The sequence below is a fragment of the Schistocerca piceifrons genome, chromosome 8 (assembly GCF_021461385.2).
Source record: "Schistocerca piceifrons isolate TAMUIC-IGC-003096 chromosome 8, iqSchPice1.1, whole genome shotgun sequence".
In the NCBI taxonomy this organism is placed as follows: Eukaryota; Metazoa; Arthropoda; class Insecta; order Orthoptera; family Acrididae; genus Schistocerca; species Schistocerca piceifrons.
Window position 1 is genome coordinate 334,353,072 of NC_060145.1, and position 21,154 is coordinate 334,374,225.

The following is a 21,154-nucleotide window of genomic DNA, read 5'->3' on the forward strand; positions in this document are numbered from 1 at the left end:
GAATGGGGAACTTATGCACCAGCGATCTGAGATTCACCTGGGTGAGTCTCTTGGTCGATAGAAGGATCCAATGACAATTCATTGCCCTCCCCTAATAACGAGCCTTGCCCAAATAATCTCAAATACATTTATATTTCTATATCAGTGGATAAGAGTTGCTTGTCTACTTTGATAAATACACCGCTTCCCTTACCCATTAGCCTATCCACTGGATACATGCTTAAAGTTTTCCCAAAAATCTCACGATTTCGGCTCCTTACCAGGTTCCTGTACCTAGCACTGTAAAATGTGAGCTACATTGCTTTTTGTGAATGTTTCAAAATCTGTCACTTTGTTGCAAATGCTTCGGAAGTTAATTATTATTACTAAGATAGTGTCAGAAGATCGCTGTCAATTTGCAACACTGTCGCCAACTTTCAACTGAAAAGCGCTAACGGCTGCAGGCGAAACGAGTAGCCGTCTATGGCTCTGTGACAACATTGAGGCGCTACCATATATGTTTACAAAATCACGTTATAATATTGAATTAGGTATCACTGTAAAGCTGCTGCGTTCAGCCTGCAACAGCTGTCAGGAATGAACTTACTCCAACTCAACCACGGTATCGTATTTTAATACTGTCACATGTGAGGACAGTTCATTGGATTTTACACTGATATTCTAGGTCTCCTACAGCTATTGTTACATAACATAAATACCCTTTTCTGCTTCAGATCATGTTCATATTTCGTCGAATGTAGCTGAACAGTTCCTAATGGTTCAACCCTGTATACCAGAGGAAAAATTGTGGTCACACTACACTCCAAAGAGGTGAGATCTCATATCACATTCACTGTGGCTGTAGTATCGCAATGTCCTTAGAGAAGGGTTGAATCGTCTGGGAGGGGGAGCGTGGTGTGTCAGCACTGTGAAAGGTTGTCACAAACGTCGTCCTGTTGCACATCGCACTTCAAACTATTGTTTTCGACTGTGAAGTAAATGAAAATCATCGCTCCAAAGGAAGGGGGATTGTTTCATTCACTTCTCCTACCCTTTATGACACCACCTGAGGCCCTTTTGTTTCAGTGCTTAGCAGTGGTGCGTCCAAAATATTTTATCCGCCACCCATAAGAAAACCACGTGATTTCAGCACAGAGTCACGGTGCTGACCTCCGTTGCAGAGGTGTCAGGGCAAGGGGCATGATGTTGCTAAGTGGAGGTGTGGCAGCCTCCCCATATTGCGACATCCACTCTGCTGTATGGCCACGGTTGTGGTGTAATTTGATGCCAGTGTGACTTCATTAACCCAACTTACACCTCATTTGAGTTGTGGGGCCGGATATTTTTGGGGACATCAACAGTTTTTTCAGATCTCCAGTACTGTCACCTTACAACATTGCCATATTTCTCCCCCACCCCCACTCCCAACACTACGACATTAATCTAGGCTAATTTCCCTATGTATAAATTGTCCTAAGCGTAAAATCAAAATTGGCGGACCTTAGAACAGCTTCTAATATGTTGGACTTCAATGCGGTAAACCTAACCCACTTCTCCTAAGTATAAAATCCGAGATGGCTTACCACAAGACTGCCTTTATGATGTCATAATTAACTATGGTGGACCTGAAAATACTGGGACAACCTGCATGGTTGTCAGATTTCCTGGGTTTTACCCCAACCTATGATGTTAGAATCCATGTATCAGACCTGGAGATACTGGGGCAACCTGCATGGTTGCCATGTCACTTAAACCTTTGATGTTAGAATCCATGTGTCAGACATGGAGATACTGAACCTGCATGGTTGCCATGTCACTTATGCTAAGTACAGAATCCTGTCTTAAGTTTAAAATGGTGGGAAATTATAGGTTTTCCCCACTCCTATGATGTTACAGTTTACTTGTGCTAAGAGTCCACTTGCCATGTAACTCACTTTTGCTGTATAACAATTTCCACTTCCACAGGGATAATATAGAAATGTTTATGTCTTTATTTAACCAAAAGAGTCTGTTCCTGCATCAACAGTCATATTCAAGGCGAATTTTAGGTGTATAGTACAATTAGTACCACAAATGAAGGGACTGATGTAGCATTTCTTCACAGCAATCAAAGTACACGTTTCAAGAGTATCAAAATGTTCCCGTATGGAATGTTTCCCACTATTAATGAAGTATCAGAGATTTTCATGAGTACAGTATACCGTAGACAGCCCACTGTCTCCTTTCTGCCAATACCAGATTCTTTTGCCAAGGACTCTGCACTCAGCTGACTCACACATAAATCATGACCAACATCATTGCAGGCAGGCCAAGTGAGGGCAAACTCTCACCATTTCCCTGAAAGACACTCAGTGATCTTCTATGACACTCCTGCAGCACTTGCACATGCACTTTGAAATGTGGGCTCTTAATGGCTATCCCATAATGGGGGCACCTAATAGCTATCCCATGTCCTAGCTATTAATAGGTGTAGTGTCAGAGTTTACAAGAATGTCAGTTGCACAGTCAATATGCTAGTCACCACTGCTGCAAGGTGACAGTTTGTATGCTTTGCCCATACATACCTTAATTCCTGAGCAGTTACATTCTTGCAATGAGTGGGGCCAGTTTTGTTTGCCTACATCAGAGACTGCTTTGACTTGTGATAGTTCAAAGTGTTAATGTGTCCTACCCTAAATTGAATGAAAGCTTTGATTTCCAGTTATTATTGGAGAACTTGGACGATTTTGTTACTGACAGTGGTAGCATAAATCACACTGAAAATGGCATGTTACTTAGAATTAAGAAAATTTAAATATTCATATGTCCACTACAGAATTATTTTGTGAAGATATTATGGTAGTTGAAATCTATGATCAAGTGAATAGTCATACAAAATTAGAGAGAGGATTGTCTTTCAAGTTAAAAAAAATAACATGCATATGGTGCATTTAATAGCTATGTATGTGGTAAATTCTCCACGTTCATGTCTGTGAGAGATGGTGTCAAGGCATAATTACCACTCCTCCTACATGGGAATGACAATGTTATAGCTTGAGGTATTGTGTAAAATTGGCAAGGTACCATCTAAAACCCTGTGACCATATCATATAAAGTGGGAATGGCTGCTGGGTGTCATGATGGGACATTGGCCTAAAATATTGCACTAGCTCTGCTTCTTCAATGCACAGGTTCAACTGCAGGTCAGAAGGACTGCAACCTTATATTACCCCTTTCCAGTCTGAGTGTTTCCCCCTTGACTTACATTATTATGGTTCCCTAGAGGTTCTTCTACATATTGTTTACTACCAATCTTTCCCTGTAGCTTCTGCTTCTTTTTCATAGAATTTTAACTGTCTATTTGCTACTTTGTCAGATATTCTACCTTCATAACAGCGATGCCTTCACCACAGCAGTAATGTGATAGGGAGATGCCTGATGATGGACAACTGTTGGAAGAAGCTGCGTCATGAAATCTATCTCTGAGACCCTCCGTTTCATTATCATACATGAAACAAAATGGTTTTGGGTATTATTTATCAAAATAGTTAAAGATTTGTTCTATAACATTACAAGACACACGTGGCACTACTACTGATTGAAAGTTACCAAAAGATTTATGGCATCACTCACTGTACACAAAATGTTATGAAAATTTATGTTAAATCAAACAATGGAAAATAAAGGAGAGACTGTAACAGCCAGATCTGGCTTTAGCTGCCAGAGACTGTGGCCATGTGTGTGTGTGTGTGTGTGTGTGTGTGTGTGAGCTGCATTTGTGTGTATGTATGTATGTATGTGTGTGTGTGTGTGTGTGGGTGTGTGTGTGTGTGTGTGTTTTGTCTATGTTTGTCAAAGGCCTTGTTGGCCAAAAGCTAATTGTGTGACAGTTTTTTTATTGTGCCTATCTGTGACTCAGCATCTCCACTATATGGTGAGTAGCAACTATCTTTTTCATAATATTGAAAATTTATGTTAAAATCACCAGACAATATGATATTCTTACCTTTGGATTTGTAAAAATGTGGGACACTTTCAAGTCTGTTCAGAAACTGGGATATGTTGCCCTCAGGGGAATGGTAAATACAAACTATTATTACATTGGGCTGCTTGATTTGTATGGTGCAATGTTCAAAATGTTTCTGAGTATTTAAATGGTCATTTTTCCCCTGACTGAATACTGTGTCCTCCTTAGCAAATATCACAGAGGCCCCCAACCCCCTTCCCACCCCCTTCCCCTGCTATTTACAGAAACTGGTACCAACTGTATAATATGGAACATCAAAGAATGACATATTTTGATTTTTGAGTCGGTGACTTACTTTCCACAAAACTCAAAGAAATTCTGGTCATATGTAAAAACAGTTAGTACCACTACAGCTAGTGTACAGTCACTTACAGATGAAACAGGAACTGAAATTAAGGGTAGCAAATCAAAAAGCAGAAACACTAAACATCATTTTCAAATGAACATTCACAAAGGAAAACACAGGAATATTGCCACAATCTAATTCTTGTACCACTAAAAAGATGAGTGAAATAGATATGAATGTCAGTGGTATTCAGAAACCGATGAACTTATTAAAGTCGAACAAAGCTTCGGGGCTCAATGGAATTCCTATTGGATTCTATACTCAATTTTTGGCTAAGTTGGCCACTCTTTTAACTTTAACATACTGTAGATGCCTCAAATATGTAACTGTGCACAGTACTCTGAAGAAAGCAAACATACTGTAGATTCCTCAAACATCTAACTGTGCCCAGTACGTAGAAGAAAGCACAGGTCACACTCAATTACAAGAAGGGCGACAGAAGTGATCCATAAAACTGCTGCTGAGTATCTTTGTCATCTATCTGTAGTAAAATCTCAGGACATATCTGAGCACAAATGAAGTGGGTTACCACAAACAGAATGACCTCCTCCATGCCAACTAGCATGGATTTGAAAGAAATTGATCAAGTGAAAATCAACACACACTTTTCTCACACAACATACTGACAGCTATGGATCAAGGCATTTGATTCAGTGTTACAAGTATACTTCTTATGAAAAGTATGACCATATGGAGGATCAAGTGAAATTTGTGACTGTATTAAAATTTTTTTGACAGGGAAGTTGCAGCAGGTTATTCTAGATGGAGAGTCATTTACAGATATGCAAGTAACTTCAGGTCGAACCCAGGGAAGTGTGTTAGGGTCTTTGTTATTCATGTTGAATTTTAATGACAGTAAAGACAACTTCAGTAGCAGCCTCAGATTTTTTACAAATGATGCAGTTATGTATAATGATGTACTGCCTGAGAAACTATACAAATATTCAGTCAGATCTTGAAAAAAATTCAAAGTGGTGCAAACATTGGCAACTTGCTTTAAAAGTTCAGAAGTGCAAACTGTGCACTTCACAAAAATAAAAACTGTTATATTCTATGACCTCCATACCAATGGATCAGTCACCTCATGCAAATACCTGGATGTAAAAATTTGTAGATATATGAACGCAGTCTAAATCATAGGTAAAGCAGGTGATAGACTGTGCTCCATTGGTAGAACACTAGGGAAATGCAATCAGTCTACAAAGGAGCCTGCATACAAAACTCTTGTATGGTCCTTCCTGGAATATTGCTCATGTGTGTGGGCATTGTACCAAATAGGACTAACAAGGAACACTCAATGGATGCAAAGAATGGCAGCATGTATGATTACAGGTTTGTTTGATCCACAGCAGAGTACCATGAAGAGAGTGAAAGAGCTGATCTGGCAGATGCTTGAAGATAGATGCAAACTATCCTACAAAAACTTACGTAGAAAATTTCTAGAACCAACTTTAAGTGATGAATTGAAGAATGTACTCATATTACAGCCCCCTACACATTGGTCCTATAGAGATCACAAAAACATGATAGATGAATTACTATGTGTATGGGGGCATTTAAGCAATTATTCTTCCTACACTCCATGTGTATGGAACAAGGAAACTAATAACTTGTACAATGGAGTGTAACCTCTGCCATGCACTTCACAGTGGTTTGCAGAGTGTGGGTATAGATAGAGTGGTCTTATTATGGCTGTACCTTTGTCCAAGTAATATTGCAGGTCTAGGTCAATAAATTCCAAAAGATAGAGCTGTTGGGGAACAGACTTTCAGATAACTTTCACTCATTCTGTTCATGTTTTTATAAATCCACTCATGAAGGAGAGCTTTCAGGGATATCATATACGTAAAGTTATGTATTCTCTGGAAGAAGCAGCAATTGAAGGCCATGTTTTTTTAACTAAGTAGCAACAAATTGTGACTAGTACAATTTACTTGCACTGATAATTATAGCACAATCTAAGATAAAAAAGATTATGCACCATGAAGGAGTTATCCAATGCGATGGAAATTGGTAGATGTGATATACATGCATAATCTACTAAGAACTTATTTTGCTATGAGCCAGTGTTTTAGTTGTGAATTTCACAGTTAATCCTAAATGTATGGATAGAGGTTTTTCTTGGCAACTGGAGTAAATCAATAACTGGTGCCTTTTACAGATCCCCTGACTCAGATGACACAGTTGATGAACAGTTCAAGGAAAATTTGAGTCTCATTTCAAATAGATACCCCATTCATACAAATACAGTTGGTGGTGACTTCGATCTACTCTCGATATGTTGTCAAAACTGCATGTTTAAATCAGCAGTGTGCATGAAACATTGTGCAAAATTTAAAAGAACACAAAACCCCCAAGACTGGCAAAGTCTTACAAAAGCTCGAAATATAATGCAAACTCCAATGCAAGATGCCTTTAATAGTTTCCACAATGGAACTCTGTCTTAAAATCTGGTAGAAAATCCATAGAGATTCTGGTCATTTGTAAAGTACACCAGTGACAAGACAACCAATATATTCAATGCACAATAAAATTGTGATGTTGCTGATATAGTGCCATGAAAGCAGAGTTACCAAGCATAGTTTTCTGAAATTCCTTCATCAAAGAAGACAAGGTATTCCAGAATTCAAATAAAAAACAACAGCATAAGTAACTTAGAAGTAGATATCTTCAGCGTAGCAAAGCAACTTAATGCACTGAATAAACACAAGGCTTCTGGTCCAGATAGTATTTCAATCAGTTTGTTTTCGTAGTATGTTGATATAATTGTACGTGAAGGAACTTATCCCCCTTCTTGCAGTGGTGTACCGTAGGTCTCTATAAGAGCGTAGCGTTCCAAAGGATTGGCAAAGGGCACAGGTCATCCCCTTTTTCAAGAAGGGGCGTCGAACAGATGTGCAGAACTATAGACCTATATCTCTAATGTCGATCAGTTGTAGAATTTTGGAACACGTATTATGTTCGAGTATAAAGACTTTTCTGGAGACTAGAAAGCTACTCTGTAGGAATCAGCATGGGTCTCGAAAAAGACGATCATGTGAAACCCAGCTCGTGCTATTCGTCCATGAGACTCAGAGGGCCATAGACACGGGTTCCCAGGTAGATGCCATGTTTCTTGACTTCCGCAAGGCATTCGATACAGTTCCCCACAGTCGTTTAATGAACAAAGTAAGAGCATATGGACTATCAGACCAATTGTGTGATTGGATTGAAAAGTTCCTAGACAACAGAACGCAGCATGTCATTCTCAATGGAGAGAAGTCTTCCGAAGTAAGAGTGATTTCAGGTGTGCCGCAGGGGAGTGTCGTAGGACCGTTGCTATTCACAATATACATAAATGACCTTGTGGATGACATCGGAAGTTCACTGAGGCTTTTTGCAGATGATGCTGTGGTATATCGAGAGGTTGTAACAATGGAAAATTGTACTGAAATGCAGGAGGATCTGCAGTGAATTGACGCATGGTGCAGGGAATGGCAATTGAATCTCAATGTAGACAAGTGTAATGTGCTGCTAATACATAGAAAGAAAGATCCCTTATCATTTAGCTACAATATAGCAGGTCAGCAACTGGAAGCAGTTAATTCCATAAATTATCTGGGAGTACACATTAGGAGGGATTTAAAATGGAATGATCATATAAAGTTGATCGTCGGTAAGACGGATGCCAGTCTGAGATTCATTGGAAGAGTCCTAAGGAAATGCAATCCAAAAACAAAGGAAGTAGGTTACAGTACGCTTGTTCACCCACTGCTTGAATGCTGCTCAGCAGTGTGGTATCCGTACCAGATAGGGTTGATAGAAGAGATAGAGAAGATCCAAAGGAGAGCAGCGTGCTTCGTTACAGGATCATTTCGTAATCGCGAAAGCGTTACGGAGATGATAGATAAACTCCAGTGGAAGACTCTGCAGGAGAGACGCTCAGTAACTCGGTATGGGCTTTTGTTGAAGTTTCGAGAACATACCTTCACCGAGGAGTCAAGCAGTATATTGTTCCCTCCTGCGTATATCTCGCAAAGAGACCATGAGGGTAAAATCAGAGAGATTAGAGCCCACCCAGAGGCATACCGACAATCCTTCTTTCCATGAACGATACGAGACTGGAATAGAAGGAAGAACCAATAGAGGTACTCGAGGTACCCTCCACCACACACCGTCATGTGGCTTGCAGAGTATGGATGTAGATGTAGATGTAGGTTGTTCCATACCTAGCAATCATGTACATCCGCTCATTCATCAAAAGATCTGCACCTAAGGACTGGAAAGTTGCACAAGTCACATCAATACCCAAGAAAGGAAATAGGAGTAATCCACTTAATTACAAACCCATATCACTCATGTCAATAAGATTTTGGAACATATATTGTGTTTGAACATTAAGAGTCACCTCAAAGAAAATTATTTATTAACAAGCAGCCCACAAGGATTCAGAAAATATTGTTCTTGTGAAAAACAGCTTGTTCTTAATTCTCAGGATGTAATGAGTGTTACTGATAGTGAATGTGAAACTGATTTCATATTTTTAGATTTCTAGGAGGCGTTTTATACTGTTCTCCACAAGGGATCTCTAATCAAATTTTAAGCCTATGGAGTATTGTCGCAGTTGTGCAGCTGGATTCGTGATTTCCTGTCAGGAAGGTCACCGTTCATAGTAATGATGGAAAGTCATAGAGTAAAACAAAAATGATGCCTGCATTTGCCTAGGAAATGTTATAGGCTCTCTGCTTTCCCTGATCTACAGAAATGATTTAGGAGACAGACAGCGCAGTCCTCTTAGATTCTCTGCAGATGATGCCATCATTTATCATCTGGTACAGTCATCAGATTATCAAAGCAAATTAAAAAATACAAAAAGTGGCAGTTGACAGTAAATAACAAAATTTGTGAAGTCATCCACTTGAGTCTAAATGAAATCTACTAAATTTGGTTACATGGTAAATCATGCAAATATGAAGGCTGAATCAAATAGCAGAAACTCCAGGCTGGAATATCAACAATGTAAGTAAAAGATAGATTGTAGTTAACATAAATGTAACATATTAAATTGCAGACAGGCAGAATTAAAATACACTTACACATCAGCTTTCAGCCACAATCTTTGTGAGAAAAAGAAACACACACACATTCATTCAAACAAGCAAGCACACCTGACACATACATAGTCACCATATCTGACTGCTTGGACCAGAACGCAACTGTCATGCTGAATGGAAGTAGCAATCTGGAGGGGCAGGAAGGGGAGGGGGTAGCAGTATATGGGTGGAAGGAAAGAGGAATACTCTCTGGCAGAGTTTGCAGGGAATATACTGCTAACAGGTGCAGCATTAGGAGCCTGTGGGGTAGGGAGGGAGAAATAGACCAAAAAAGGAGAGCAGCAGGGAAAGATAGACTGTTGGTGGCACACAAAATTGGGTGGGGGAGAAGAATAGGGATGAAGTGATAGAACAGAAGGAGTAGGAACTGTTGGGTCGAGGGTATGGGGACAGTGTGGTACCACAGGTTAAGACCGGGGTAAATACAGGAGCAGAGAATGTATTGTAAGGATACCTCCCATCAGTGCAGTACAGGAAAGTTGTTGGTGGAGGGAAGGATCCAGATTGCTCATGTAGTGAAGCAGCCACAGAAATCAAGCGTGTTATGTTGTGCAACAGGGTGGTCTACTTTGCTCTTGGCCACAGTTTGGCAGTGGCCATTCTTCCTGGAGTGCTGGTTGGTAGTCATACCAATATAAAAAGATGTGCAATGATTGCAGCAGAGCTGGTATATGACAGCTGCTTTCACACATGGTCCAGCCTCTGATAGGGTTGGATAGGAAGTACTGGGGGAAGGTGGAGGGGATGGATTGGGCAGGTCTTGCATGTGGATCTACCCCAGGGATATGAACCTTGTTGCAAGGGGTTGGGATTGGGAGTGGCATAGTGGTCGACTAGGATGTTGTGGAATGGAACACCACTTTTTGAGGGGTGGAAGGATCTTGGGTAGGATGTCCCTCATTTCAGGACATAATGATAAGTAATCGAAGCACAGGCAAAGGATGTGGTTCAGTTGTTCCAGTGTGGAGTGGTACTGTGTGACAAAGGATGTACGTCTCTGTGTGTTTGATCCTTGGGGGTGGTGGGAAGATTGGGGGTGTGTGGCACAGGAGATCTAGTTTCAGACTAGTTCTGGGGAATAGTGCCTGTCTGTGAAGGCCTTGGTGAGACCCTCAGCATACTGGGCTTGGGAGTTCTTGTCACTGAGGATACTCAATCCCCAGGTGGCCAGGCTGTATGTGACAGATTTTTTGGTGTGAAAGGGATGACAGCTGTCAAAATACAGGTACTGTTGGTGGGTGGCTGGTTTAATATAGACAGAGGTGGAGACAGAATGATGAGAGAGGAGGAGTTCAACATCCAGGAAGGTGGTACACTGGGTTGAGGATGACCAGTTGAAGTGGATGGGAGAAGAGTCTTTGAGGTTGTGAAGGAATAGAGATAGTGTGTCTTGGATCTGAATCCAGATCATGAAGATATCATCAATGAACCCAAAGCAGACAGGAGGTCTGGCATTTTAGACCTATAAATAGGTTAACATAGGAGGGTGCCATGCAGGTGCCCATGGCTGTACTGTGGGTTTGTTTGTATACCTTAGCATCAAAGGAAAAGTGGTTGTGGGTTAGGATAAAGTTAGTAATGTGAGTGGTGGGTTTTGAGTCTGAAGGACATTGGGAAAGTGTTCAATAGTGGTAAGACAATGGGCATAAGGGATATTGGTGTATAGGGAGTTGGCATCAACAGTGACGAGTAGGGATCCAGGAGGTAAAGGGGGGGGGGGGATGGTGGAGAATCAGTGAAGGAAATAGTTGGTATCTTTGATGTGAGAGGCTAGATTATCGGCAATTCATTGGAGGTGCTGGTCAATGGGGTTCGAAATTGTTTCAGTTGGGGCCCAATAACCAGCCACAATTGGGCTTTCAGGATTTATGGGTTTGTGAATTTTGGGGAGCATGTCGAAGGTGGGTGCATGGGTGTCATAGGGGTGAGGAGGGAAATGTGTTCACGGCGAGGTTCTGGGAGGGGCTTGTGGTTTTAAGCAGGGACTGGAGGCTGTGTTGGACTTCTGGGATGGGATCACTCTGGCAGAATTTATAGATAGAGTTACATATAACAGGGAGAGGCTTTCTGTCACATTGTCACTGCTGTTCATAACAACAGTGGTGGAACCTTTGTGTGCAGGTGGGATCATTAAGTCAGGATTTGTTTTGAGGTTGAGTACGGCTGTTCTTTCTTCTACTGATAGGTTAGTGTTCTGAGAAAGGGGTGTGGGAAGGACAGTGGGGCTAAGTTGGAGTTAAGAAATTCCTTGAAGGTGACCAGTAAGTGATTAGGTGGGAGGGGAGGAGGATCACAGTTGGATGGTGGTATGAACCGGAAGAGGCAGGGTTCAATGCTGGAATTAGTGTGGTTTTGGTTGGAGGGGTGGGTAGCAAAGAAGTATTACCATTGCAGGTATCGGGAGATGGAGAGTAAGTCTTTGACAAGTAGTGCATGGCTAAATTTTGATGTAGGGCAAAAGTTGAGGCCTTTGAATAAGACTAAAATTTTTGTGGGGCTGAAAGAATAACCATACACAACCTCAAAATAAATCCTGACCTAATAATCCCACCCACAGACAAAGGTTTCACCACTGTTGTTATGAATGGCATTGGCAGTGTAATGGAAAACCTCTGTCAATTATATGTACCTCTACCATAAACTCTGCCAGAGTGATCCCATTCAAGAAGTCCAACATAACCTCCAATCCCTGTCTAAAACCATAGTCCCCTCCCAGAACCTCTCCCCTGAATACATTTCCCTCCTCACCCCTATGACACGCCACACACCCACCTTCTACATGCTCCCCAAAATCCACAAGTCCAACAATCCTGGATGCCTGATATTGGCTGGTTATTGGTCCCTGCTGAAATTATTTCGGTCCCCATTGACCAACACCTCCAACCAACTTGCCGATAATCTAGCCTCCCTTATCAAAGATACCAACCATTTCCTTCACTGACTCTCCACCATCCCCACCCCTTCACCCTCTGGATCCCTACTTGTCACTGTTGATGCCAATTCCCTACACACCAACACCCCATGGTCTTACCGCTATTGAACACTACCTTACCCAGTGTCCTTCAGACTCCAAACTCACCACCTCATTCCTCATACACCTTACTAACTTTATCCTAACCTGCAACTACTTCTCCTTTAAAGGAAAGGTATACAAACAAATCCACGGTACAGCCATGGGCACCCACATGGCATCTCCTATGCCAAATTGTTTAAGGGTCATCTCGAGGAGAAATTCCTAACCTCCCAAAATGCCAGTCCCCCAGTCTGGTTCAGGTTCATTGATAATATCTTCATGAATTTGATGTAGGTCCAAGACACATTATCTTGATTCCTTCACAATCTCAACACCTTCTCTCCATCTGCTTCACCTGGCCACCCTCAATTCAGTGTGCCACGTTCCTGCACATTGCCCTCCTCCTCTCTGATCGCTCTATCTACACCTCTGTCCACATTAAACCCACCAACCACCAACAGTATATGCATTTAGATAGCTTCATTGCACAGCTTTTTATATTGGTATGACTACTAACCAGCTGTCCACCAGTGCAAAGTAGACTACCCTGTAGCACAACATGCAGCTGAACATAACATGCTTGATTTCAATGGCTACTTCACTGCCCAACCTGTCTGGTTCCTTCTCTCCACCATTTTCTGAATGGCACGCATCGGAGTTACCCTTACAACTCATTCTCAGATTCTGGCCTCAACATACAGTACCAGAACCTTGACCCAACAGTTCTCACCCATACTGCCCTACACCTCCTCTCTATTCTTGTCTCACACCCAAATTTGTGTGCTGCTCTCTGCCAACACATCAGGCCACCTTTCCCTGGTCCTCCCCTTTTTAGCTCATACCCCACCTCCGTGTCCCTCTATCTCCTGACGTTGCACCAGTTGGCAGCTAAGTCCCTAGCCACTTCACTGGACAGTGCTCCTCCCCCCCCCCCCCCCCCTCCTCACCCATCCACTCCCATCCTCTTCCTGCCCTCTTCAGATTGCTGATTCCACTCCATGACAGTTGCATTGTGGTTTGAGCTGCTGGATATGGTGGTTGTGTGTGTGAGGTGTGTTTGCTAGTATGAATGAATGTATGTATGTTTCTTTTTCTAATGAAGATGTAGCCAAAAGGTAATGTATAAGTGTCTGCAACTTAACATGTCACCTTTACAGTAAGTAGCTAACTTAAAGTGAAATGATCACATAGATAACATTGTGGAGAAAGGAAACCAAAGACTGTGATGTATTGTCAGGACATTTAGGAAATGCAACAGGTCTGCTTACACTATGCTTGTCCAACTTCTTCTGGAGTATTGCTGTGCAATGTTGCAGTGTAGGATCTGAATTAGATATGACTGATGGAGGACATCAAAAAAGCTCATTTCCTATTATTGTGAAACAGGGGAAGAGTACCATGGATGTGATATGGGAACTAGGGTGGCAATCATTAGAACAAATGTGTCTTGTGTTGTGGCATGATCTTCTCATGAAATTTCAATCACCATTTTTCTCCTCAGATTGTAAAAATATTTTGTTGGACCCCAGGAAGAAATGATCATCGTAATAAAATAAGAGAAATTAGAGCTCACATGGAAAGATTTAAGTGTTCATTTTTCCCAGATGCTGTCAAGTATGGAATGGCAGAGAAATAACTTGAAGGTGTATCAATGAACCCTATGCCTGGCACTTAATTGTGAATTGCAGAGTAATCAAGTAGATGTAGATTATGCCTTAGGACAGTATTGATTGAAAGTGTGTATGTATGCTTGCATTCATCTCTGCAGGTCAACAGAATGAGAGAGATTTCTGAGTGCAAAGCACACAGAACTGAGCTTTTTGATTAACTTATCCAAGTACAAGTGTTATCTCAAGTTATTATCCATCTTAAGTCATTGTATGATCAAGACACTGACACTGATCTGCAAATCACTATCCAATTTGAGTTTTGCATAAGTGAAATTCACAATCAGTACTATTAGGTGGCGGCAGTGACATGGGGGACTATGCAGCACTTGAACTGGACACGCGTCTGCGAAGACTGTATCCAACACGGCTGCCCATCATGACACGCTGCCCAGCAGGAGAAGTGATTGTTCGTGTTGCCTATGCTGGCATCTGCCACACTGATCTTGCCATTCTGCAGGTTAGTGTAAGAATATACAATCTAGACTTATACACACATCGAAAAAAGTTTTGCATCACCTCGATTCTGGGAATTCCGGAACCTGTACAGAAAATTGGAATAGAGATCAACATAAATATCATTTCCACCCTTTTTATTGCTCATGAAAACCACACATTGCGTGAGACCTTCAGAGGTAGTGGTGCGGACTGCTGTACACGTCGGTACCCAGTAGCATATCCTCTTGCACTGATGCATGTCTGTATTCGTCGTGGCATACTATCCACAAGTTCATCAAGGCACTGTTGGTCCAGATTGTTCCACTCCTTAATGGCAATTCGGTGTAGATCCCTCAGAGTGATTGGTGGGTCATGTCATCCATAAACAGCCCTTTTCAATCTATCCCAGGCATGTTCGATAGGGTTCATGTCTGGAGAACATGTTGGCCACTCTAGTCAAGCGATGTTGTTATCCTGAAGGAAGTCATTCACAAGATGTGCATGATGGGGGCACGAATTATCATCCATGAAGACGAATGCCTTGCCAACATGCTGCCGATATGGTTGCACTATCGGTCGGAGGATGGCATTCATGTATAGTACAGCCATTATGGTGTCTTCCATGACAACCAGCACCATATGTTGGCCCTCCTTAATGCCACCCAAAAACAGCAGGGAGCCTCCACCTTGCTGCACTCGCTGGAAAGTGTGTCTAAGGTGTTCAGCCTGACTGGGTTGCCTCCACACACATCTCCAATGATTGTCTGGTTGAAGGCATATGATACACTCACTGGTGAAGAGAACATGATGCCATCCCCGAGCAGTCCATTTGGAATGTCGTTGGGCCCATCTGTACCGCACTGCATGGTGTTGTGGTTGCAAAGATGGACCTCGCGATGGACATCAGGAGTGCAGTTGCACATCATGCAGCCTATCGAGCACAGTTTGAGTTGTAACATGACGTCCTGTGGCTGCACAAAAAGTATTATTCACATGGTGGCATTGCTGTCAGGGTTCCTCCAAGCCATAATTTGTGGGTAGTGGACATCCACTGCAGTAGTAGCCCTTAGACGGCCTGAGCGAGGTATGTCATTGACAGTTCCTCTCTCTCTGTATCTCCTCCACGTCCGAACAACATCCCTTTGGTTCACTCGGAGACACATGGACACTTTCCTTCTTGAGAGCCCTTCCTGGCACAAAGTAACAATGTGGACACTATCAAACCACAGTATTGACCATCTAAGGATGGTTGAACTACAGACAAGGTGAGCCATGTACCTCCTCCCTGGTGGAATGACTGGAACTGATCAGCTGTCGGTCCCCCGCCGTCTAATAGGCGCTGCTCATGCATGGTTGTTTGCATCTTTGGGTGGCTTTAGTGACATCTCTGAACAGTCAAAGGGACTGTGTCTGTGATACAATACCCATAGTCAACGTCTATGTTCAGGAGATCTGCGAACCGGGGTGATGCAAAACTTGTTTTTATGTGTGTAGTTATTGAATAACAAACACATGTAGCTGGGATAGAGGGGGGAGTGATGGAGGTAGGGGCAGAAGAAAGAAGAGAGATTTTATATTGAAAAATTCCTTTGTGGAGAAGGAAAAATTGGCAAACAAAAAGAATTTCAGCATATTTTCTAAATTGTATTTATGGCCTATTTTCCTTTTACTGTGATTACTGTGGATGTAACTGAATTCTAAAGGCTGTAAAATCTTGCTTTGTTAAAAGAGTAAGGCTATGTTTGAATTGTGGAGGAGATTTTTATTCCTAGTGTAATGCTCATGGATGCTAATACAGGTATTGTAATTTCTGGGGCTCTTCTGATGTTATTGACAGGAGAGGGTATTTTTATTGTCTAATATTACTGTTGTTTCCCAGATATCACTGCCTGTTAATGACAGACTTCATAATTAAGCAACTACATTGCAGAGTTATTATTAGCATTCTTAGTTGCTTACATGATCATTATGTTATTTGTGGTCTATGTTTCTCTATGTAGATATTTTGTTTCTTAAATGTACAATTTCTCCAGAGTATTAGTCTATGTATCTTTAAAAAATTGGAACACAAAAGCCAGCTTATTTCTGAAATTTTAATTCCCAAAATCAGCTCTATTTGATTATTTCAGAAGATTCGTAGTGTGTTGTTTCCGGTTCAAGTACTTTTCACTAAGCATATTCAGAAATTTTTTTCACTGTTGGCTCTCCCTTATCTTCTAGTGCAACTGATGAAGTCACAGTGTGTATTGTGTATAAGTATTGTACTGTGCTTTTCTTTGTTTTGGACATAATTAACTTACAGAAATCTTTTTAGCAAGAAGCCATTCAATATGCTATTGATTAGCACCCATCCACGCTGCATGAAAGATATTTTATAAGAATCTGAAACTTTGTGCCACTTAGTTTATGGGAAAATGGTGACCATTTATTTAAGAATAACCCCTGCACATAATTAGTGTTTATAATCAGAGCAAATAATTAAATCTATCACTTACCTTCCTTCAAAATTCTCTGGTAAATGTCCTGTTGATACATTTGTAACTGTAATATTTATACCAGTCTTTGGCCACAATAATATTTTTTTTTTAATTTTAATTAACATTGGGCTTTAAATAAAAAACTCTTCCTAGCAAAGACTGGTGTAAATACTACAATATCAGGCATCCATATCACAGTATCTTCATCATGGCAATGTCACACATCCTGTTCCTTGCTGTCTACTGAAAATGTAATGTTCATTTTTATCTCAATAACATGTAGATAATACAGATTAAATTATTGACTTTTATTGCATTTTACTATCCTTAGTCACTTTCTCAGATCTGTTTATGGACATGAATCCTCATCATCTATTACAAACAAATGACTCATTCTTTGGCAAGTGTTGTATTAATGAAAGTACAATTATCCCTGTAGTATCTTTAGAGAATAGTAATACACCTGCTTTTTGTTTAGTGTCCACCACTTACTTTTTTTCCCATAAATATGCTTATGTTTTCTCTTCTCCTTATATGTGTGTGTCTTTATCCAGCATAGAAACTTTTACACACCCAGTTTTACATTTTGCTGCATTAATTCCTTGCTAGTCTTTAAATGTTATTCTTGATATATTATCTAGATTATTGCTTTAAGTACAATATGTTTTTAAAATTTTGACTTTGTGAGATATCTTTCTTGACATGCATACTTCAATGCATGTACTTTTTAAGCTCATAAATATTAGAAAAATAAAAGATAATTATTCCTAGAGTTTCTTGAAGGATTTTCAATTTTCAGATATCTTAAATAATTTGGTGATTTCACTGTCAGATATCCTTGAATGTAATATGGCATGGCCAAGCTTGTAACTGTACAAGGGCTGTTCAGAAAGTAAGGGATAGTTGGTCATAAAATGGAAACAACAGTAAAAATAAAAACTGTTTTATTTGCTACAGTTAACTACACCTTCCAGACACTTAATTGCTGCTCTGATTTAGATGTATGTCATAATATTGTACCAACTTTCCAATACTCTTGTCATAGAAGGCAGTCTCCTGTGCTTTCTGACAATTTTCTATGCTGGACTGCAGCTCATTATCTGTGCCAAAATATTGTCTTCATAGTCAGTGGTTCCTTTCAGTAGTGATGAAAAGGCCATGTGGTGGATGATCAAACACTATCCATCAAAAACACTCAGGGGTATCCTCACTGCCCCTGCAGTGTGTGGCTAAGAACTGTCAGGAAGAAGGAAATGCATGACAGTTACATTATGTGGGGTTGCATGAAATGAGGCATAATCTCTTGACAGGCACCCATGCTTGTCAGGAAACGTTATTTTCTAGACATCTTTGTGCACTCACTGTGCACGCAGAATTCAGATGAGCTACATGACACTATCTACAGGCATACTATAGATGGTGCCCAACACATCTGTGCAAAGCTTTTGCACTATGGGTTTCATGTCATGACCAATCATTCCTTACTCTCTGAATAGAGACCTACCAAATGTGCAAAATTCAAGAATATTATTTCTTCTTTGCCCCTCTGAAAATTAATATTGTGGTACTGTTTTATAACACATAGCTTTATCTTTCAGCTGTTATCTGTGGTTTATATTATTTGTGTGCAAAGTAGATAGAAGTCAGAACAGGTTCCTCAAACCTAAACCATGAATTTCAAATTCAAATTCTTTATTCATCCAGTAGGAGTGGTACCAGTTTTTGCGTATACTTGCTTCAAGTCTTGTGTACTTCACATGATTTAAAAATTGTGCCACCAAATAGAGGTATTGAGCTAATAAGAATGCCTTTAGGATGCACAAAACAGTAAAAATGAGGAAATAACTTTTATTTTATGTAGCAGTCCATTGTACATTTGTACAGCATTTTTTGTAGCGGAAGTAGTAAAGTTTGATATCTGTACTGACTGAACTTGAAGTTTATCTTTTTGCCTGGAATCACATTCATGTATACTGAAGTTATTATTTAAACAATGGAAAATACAACATGGACTATAAAAATATAATGAAAAGGATAGTTGCTACTCACCATATAGTGGAGATGTTGAGTCTCAGAAAGGCACACCAAATGACTGTCAGAAAGTTAGCTTTCAGCCAACAAGACCTTCATCAAAAATAGACAACACACACACAAATACAAATCACACACACCTGACTGCAGTCTCTAACAGCTGCAGCCAGACTGCGAGCAGCGGCCCATTATGGGAGAGGCAATTGTGCGGGGGCAAGGAGGAGGCTGGGGGTAGGGGACAGTAAAGTGCTACTGGGAGTATGCAGGTATGAGGTGGAGAGCAGGGCACCTAGGTGCAGTTGGGAGGTTAGATAGAGAGCAGGGGAGAGACGGGGGATAGCGGAAAATGGGAAGAGTAAAAAGAATGAAGAATATCATGCTGGGTGACATGCTCAGCAACAGGGTGGTCCAGTTATTCTTCACAAATGAGAAATGACCTACCCACTATCCTTCCCACCCCTCCCACAGTGGTATTCCATCACCCACCAAACACCAAACCTACAGTTGTTCTTCACAAATAAAAAACAAAACAACCAACAAGTTGTCTGTCTGCATGAATGGCCACTGACAAACTGCGGCTGAGAAACAAGTGGACTACCCTGTTGCTGAGCACACTGCCCAACTCAGTGTTCTTCATTTCAGTGACTGCTTCACAGCCTGTGCCATCAGGATCCTTCCCAACAACAACAGCTTTTCTGAATTGCGTAGGTGGGAACTCTCCCTGCAATATATCATACATTCCCATAACCCTCCTGCTTCAACCTTCATTATCCATTGTCCTTACCCATCTAGCCCCTTCCCTTCTCCCATGCCAGCACTGCACAGCTCTCTATTCCACCGATGCACCCTGTCTTTTTACTTCCTCCTTTTCCGCTACCCACCTCTCTCCCCTGTCCTGCGTCTAATCTCCCAACTGCATGTAGCTGCCCTACCCTCTACCTCATCCCTGCATGCTCCCAGCAGCACTTTACTCCCGCCCCCTCCCCCCCCCCCCCCCCGCCCCCACCTTTCCTGCCATCCTTCCCCCTCCCCACCCCAGATTCCACCTTACCCCCATCCGATTGCTTCTCCCATAGTTAGCTGCTGCTCGCAGTTGGGCTCCAGCTGCCAGGGATTGTGTTCGTGTGAATGTGAGTGGTGTGTGTGTGTGTGTGTGTGTGTGTGTGTGTGTGTGTGTGTGTGTGTTTTTTGTCTATTTTTGACAAAAGCCTTGTTGGTTGAAAGCTAACTTTCTGACAGTCTTTCTGTTGTGGCTTTCTGTGACTCAGCATCTTTGCTATATGATGAGTAGCATCTATTCTTTTCATTATAAAGTTTTTATTTATGTCTTTTAAACTCTTTCTCACATACTTATGAATAAAAATGCACTGGAGTGGAAGGAGCCTCCAGCAATCTGTTGTGCATGGTGCATTGCTCTTATAGCTCTTTTTTTGGTCAAGAAGTTGAGCATGTAGGTTGTAGCGTACTTTCATCTGCGTCACATATTTTTTTTTTATAATAGAAGGAAACATTCCACGTGGGAAAAATTATATATAAAAACAAAGATGAGGTGACTTACCGAACGAAAGCGCTGGCAGGTCGATAGACACACAAACAAACACAAACATACACACAAAATTCAAGCTTTCGCAACAAACTGTTGCCTCATCAGGAAAGAGGGAAGGAGAGGGGAAGACGAAAGGAAGTGGGTTTTAAGGGAGAGGGTAAGGAGTCATTCCAATCCCAGGAGCGGAAAGACTTACCTTAGGGGGAAAAAAGGACAGGTATACACTCGCACACACGCACATATCCATCCACACATACAGACACAAGCAGACATATTTAAAGACAAAGAGTTTGGGCAGACTGACATCTCTGCCCAAACTCTTTGTCTTTAAATATGTCTGCTTGTGTCTGTATGTGTGGATGGATATGTGCGTGTGTGGAGTGTATACCTGTCCTTTTTTCCCCCTAAGGTAAGTCTTTCCGCTCCCGGGATTGGAATGACTCCTTACCCTCTCCCTTAAAACCCACTTCCTTTCGTCTTCCCCTCTCCTTCCCTCTTTCCTGATGAGGCAACAGTTTGTTGCGAAAGCTTGAATTTTGTGTGTATGTTTGTGTTTGT

At 41.3% G+C, this 21,154-nt stretch overlaps 1 protein-coding gene across 1 annotated transcript in view; it reads left to right on the forward strand.

The window, feature by feature from the left end:
* Window positions 1–14,414: 14,414 nt before the first annotated feature.
* LOC124712328 (D-altritol 5-dehydrogenase-like) overlaps window positions 14,415–21,154 on the forward strand; it is a 124,856-nt gene continuing 118,116 nt past the window's right edge. Inside the window, exon 1 of the mRNA XM_047242622.1 lies at window positions 14,415–14,564. Coding sequence (XP_047098578.1) covers window positions 14,415–14,564 — 150 coding nt within the window. The remainder of the gene's footprint in view (window positions 14,565–21,154) is intronic.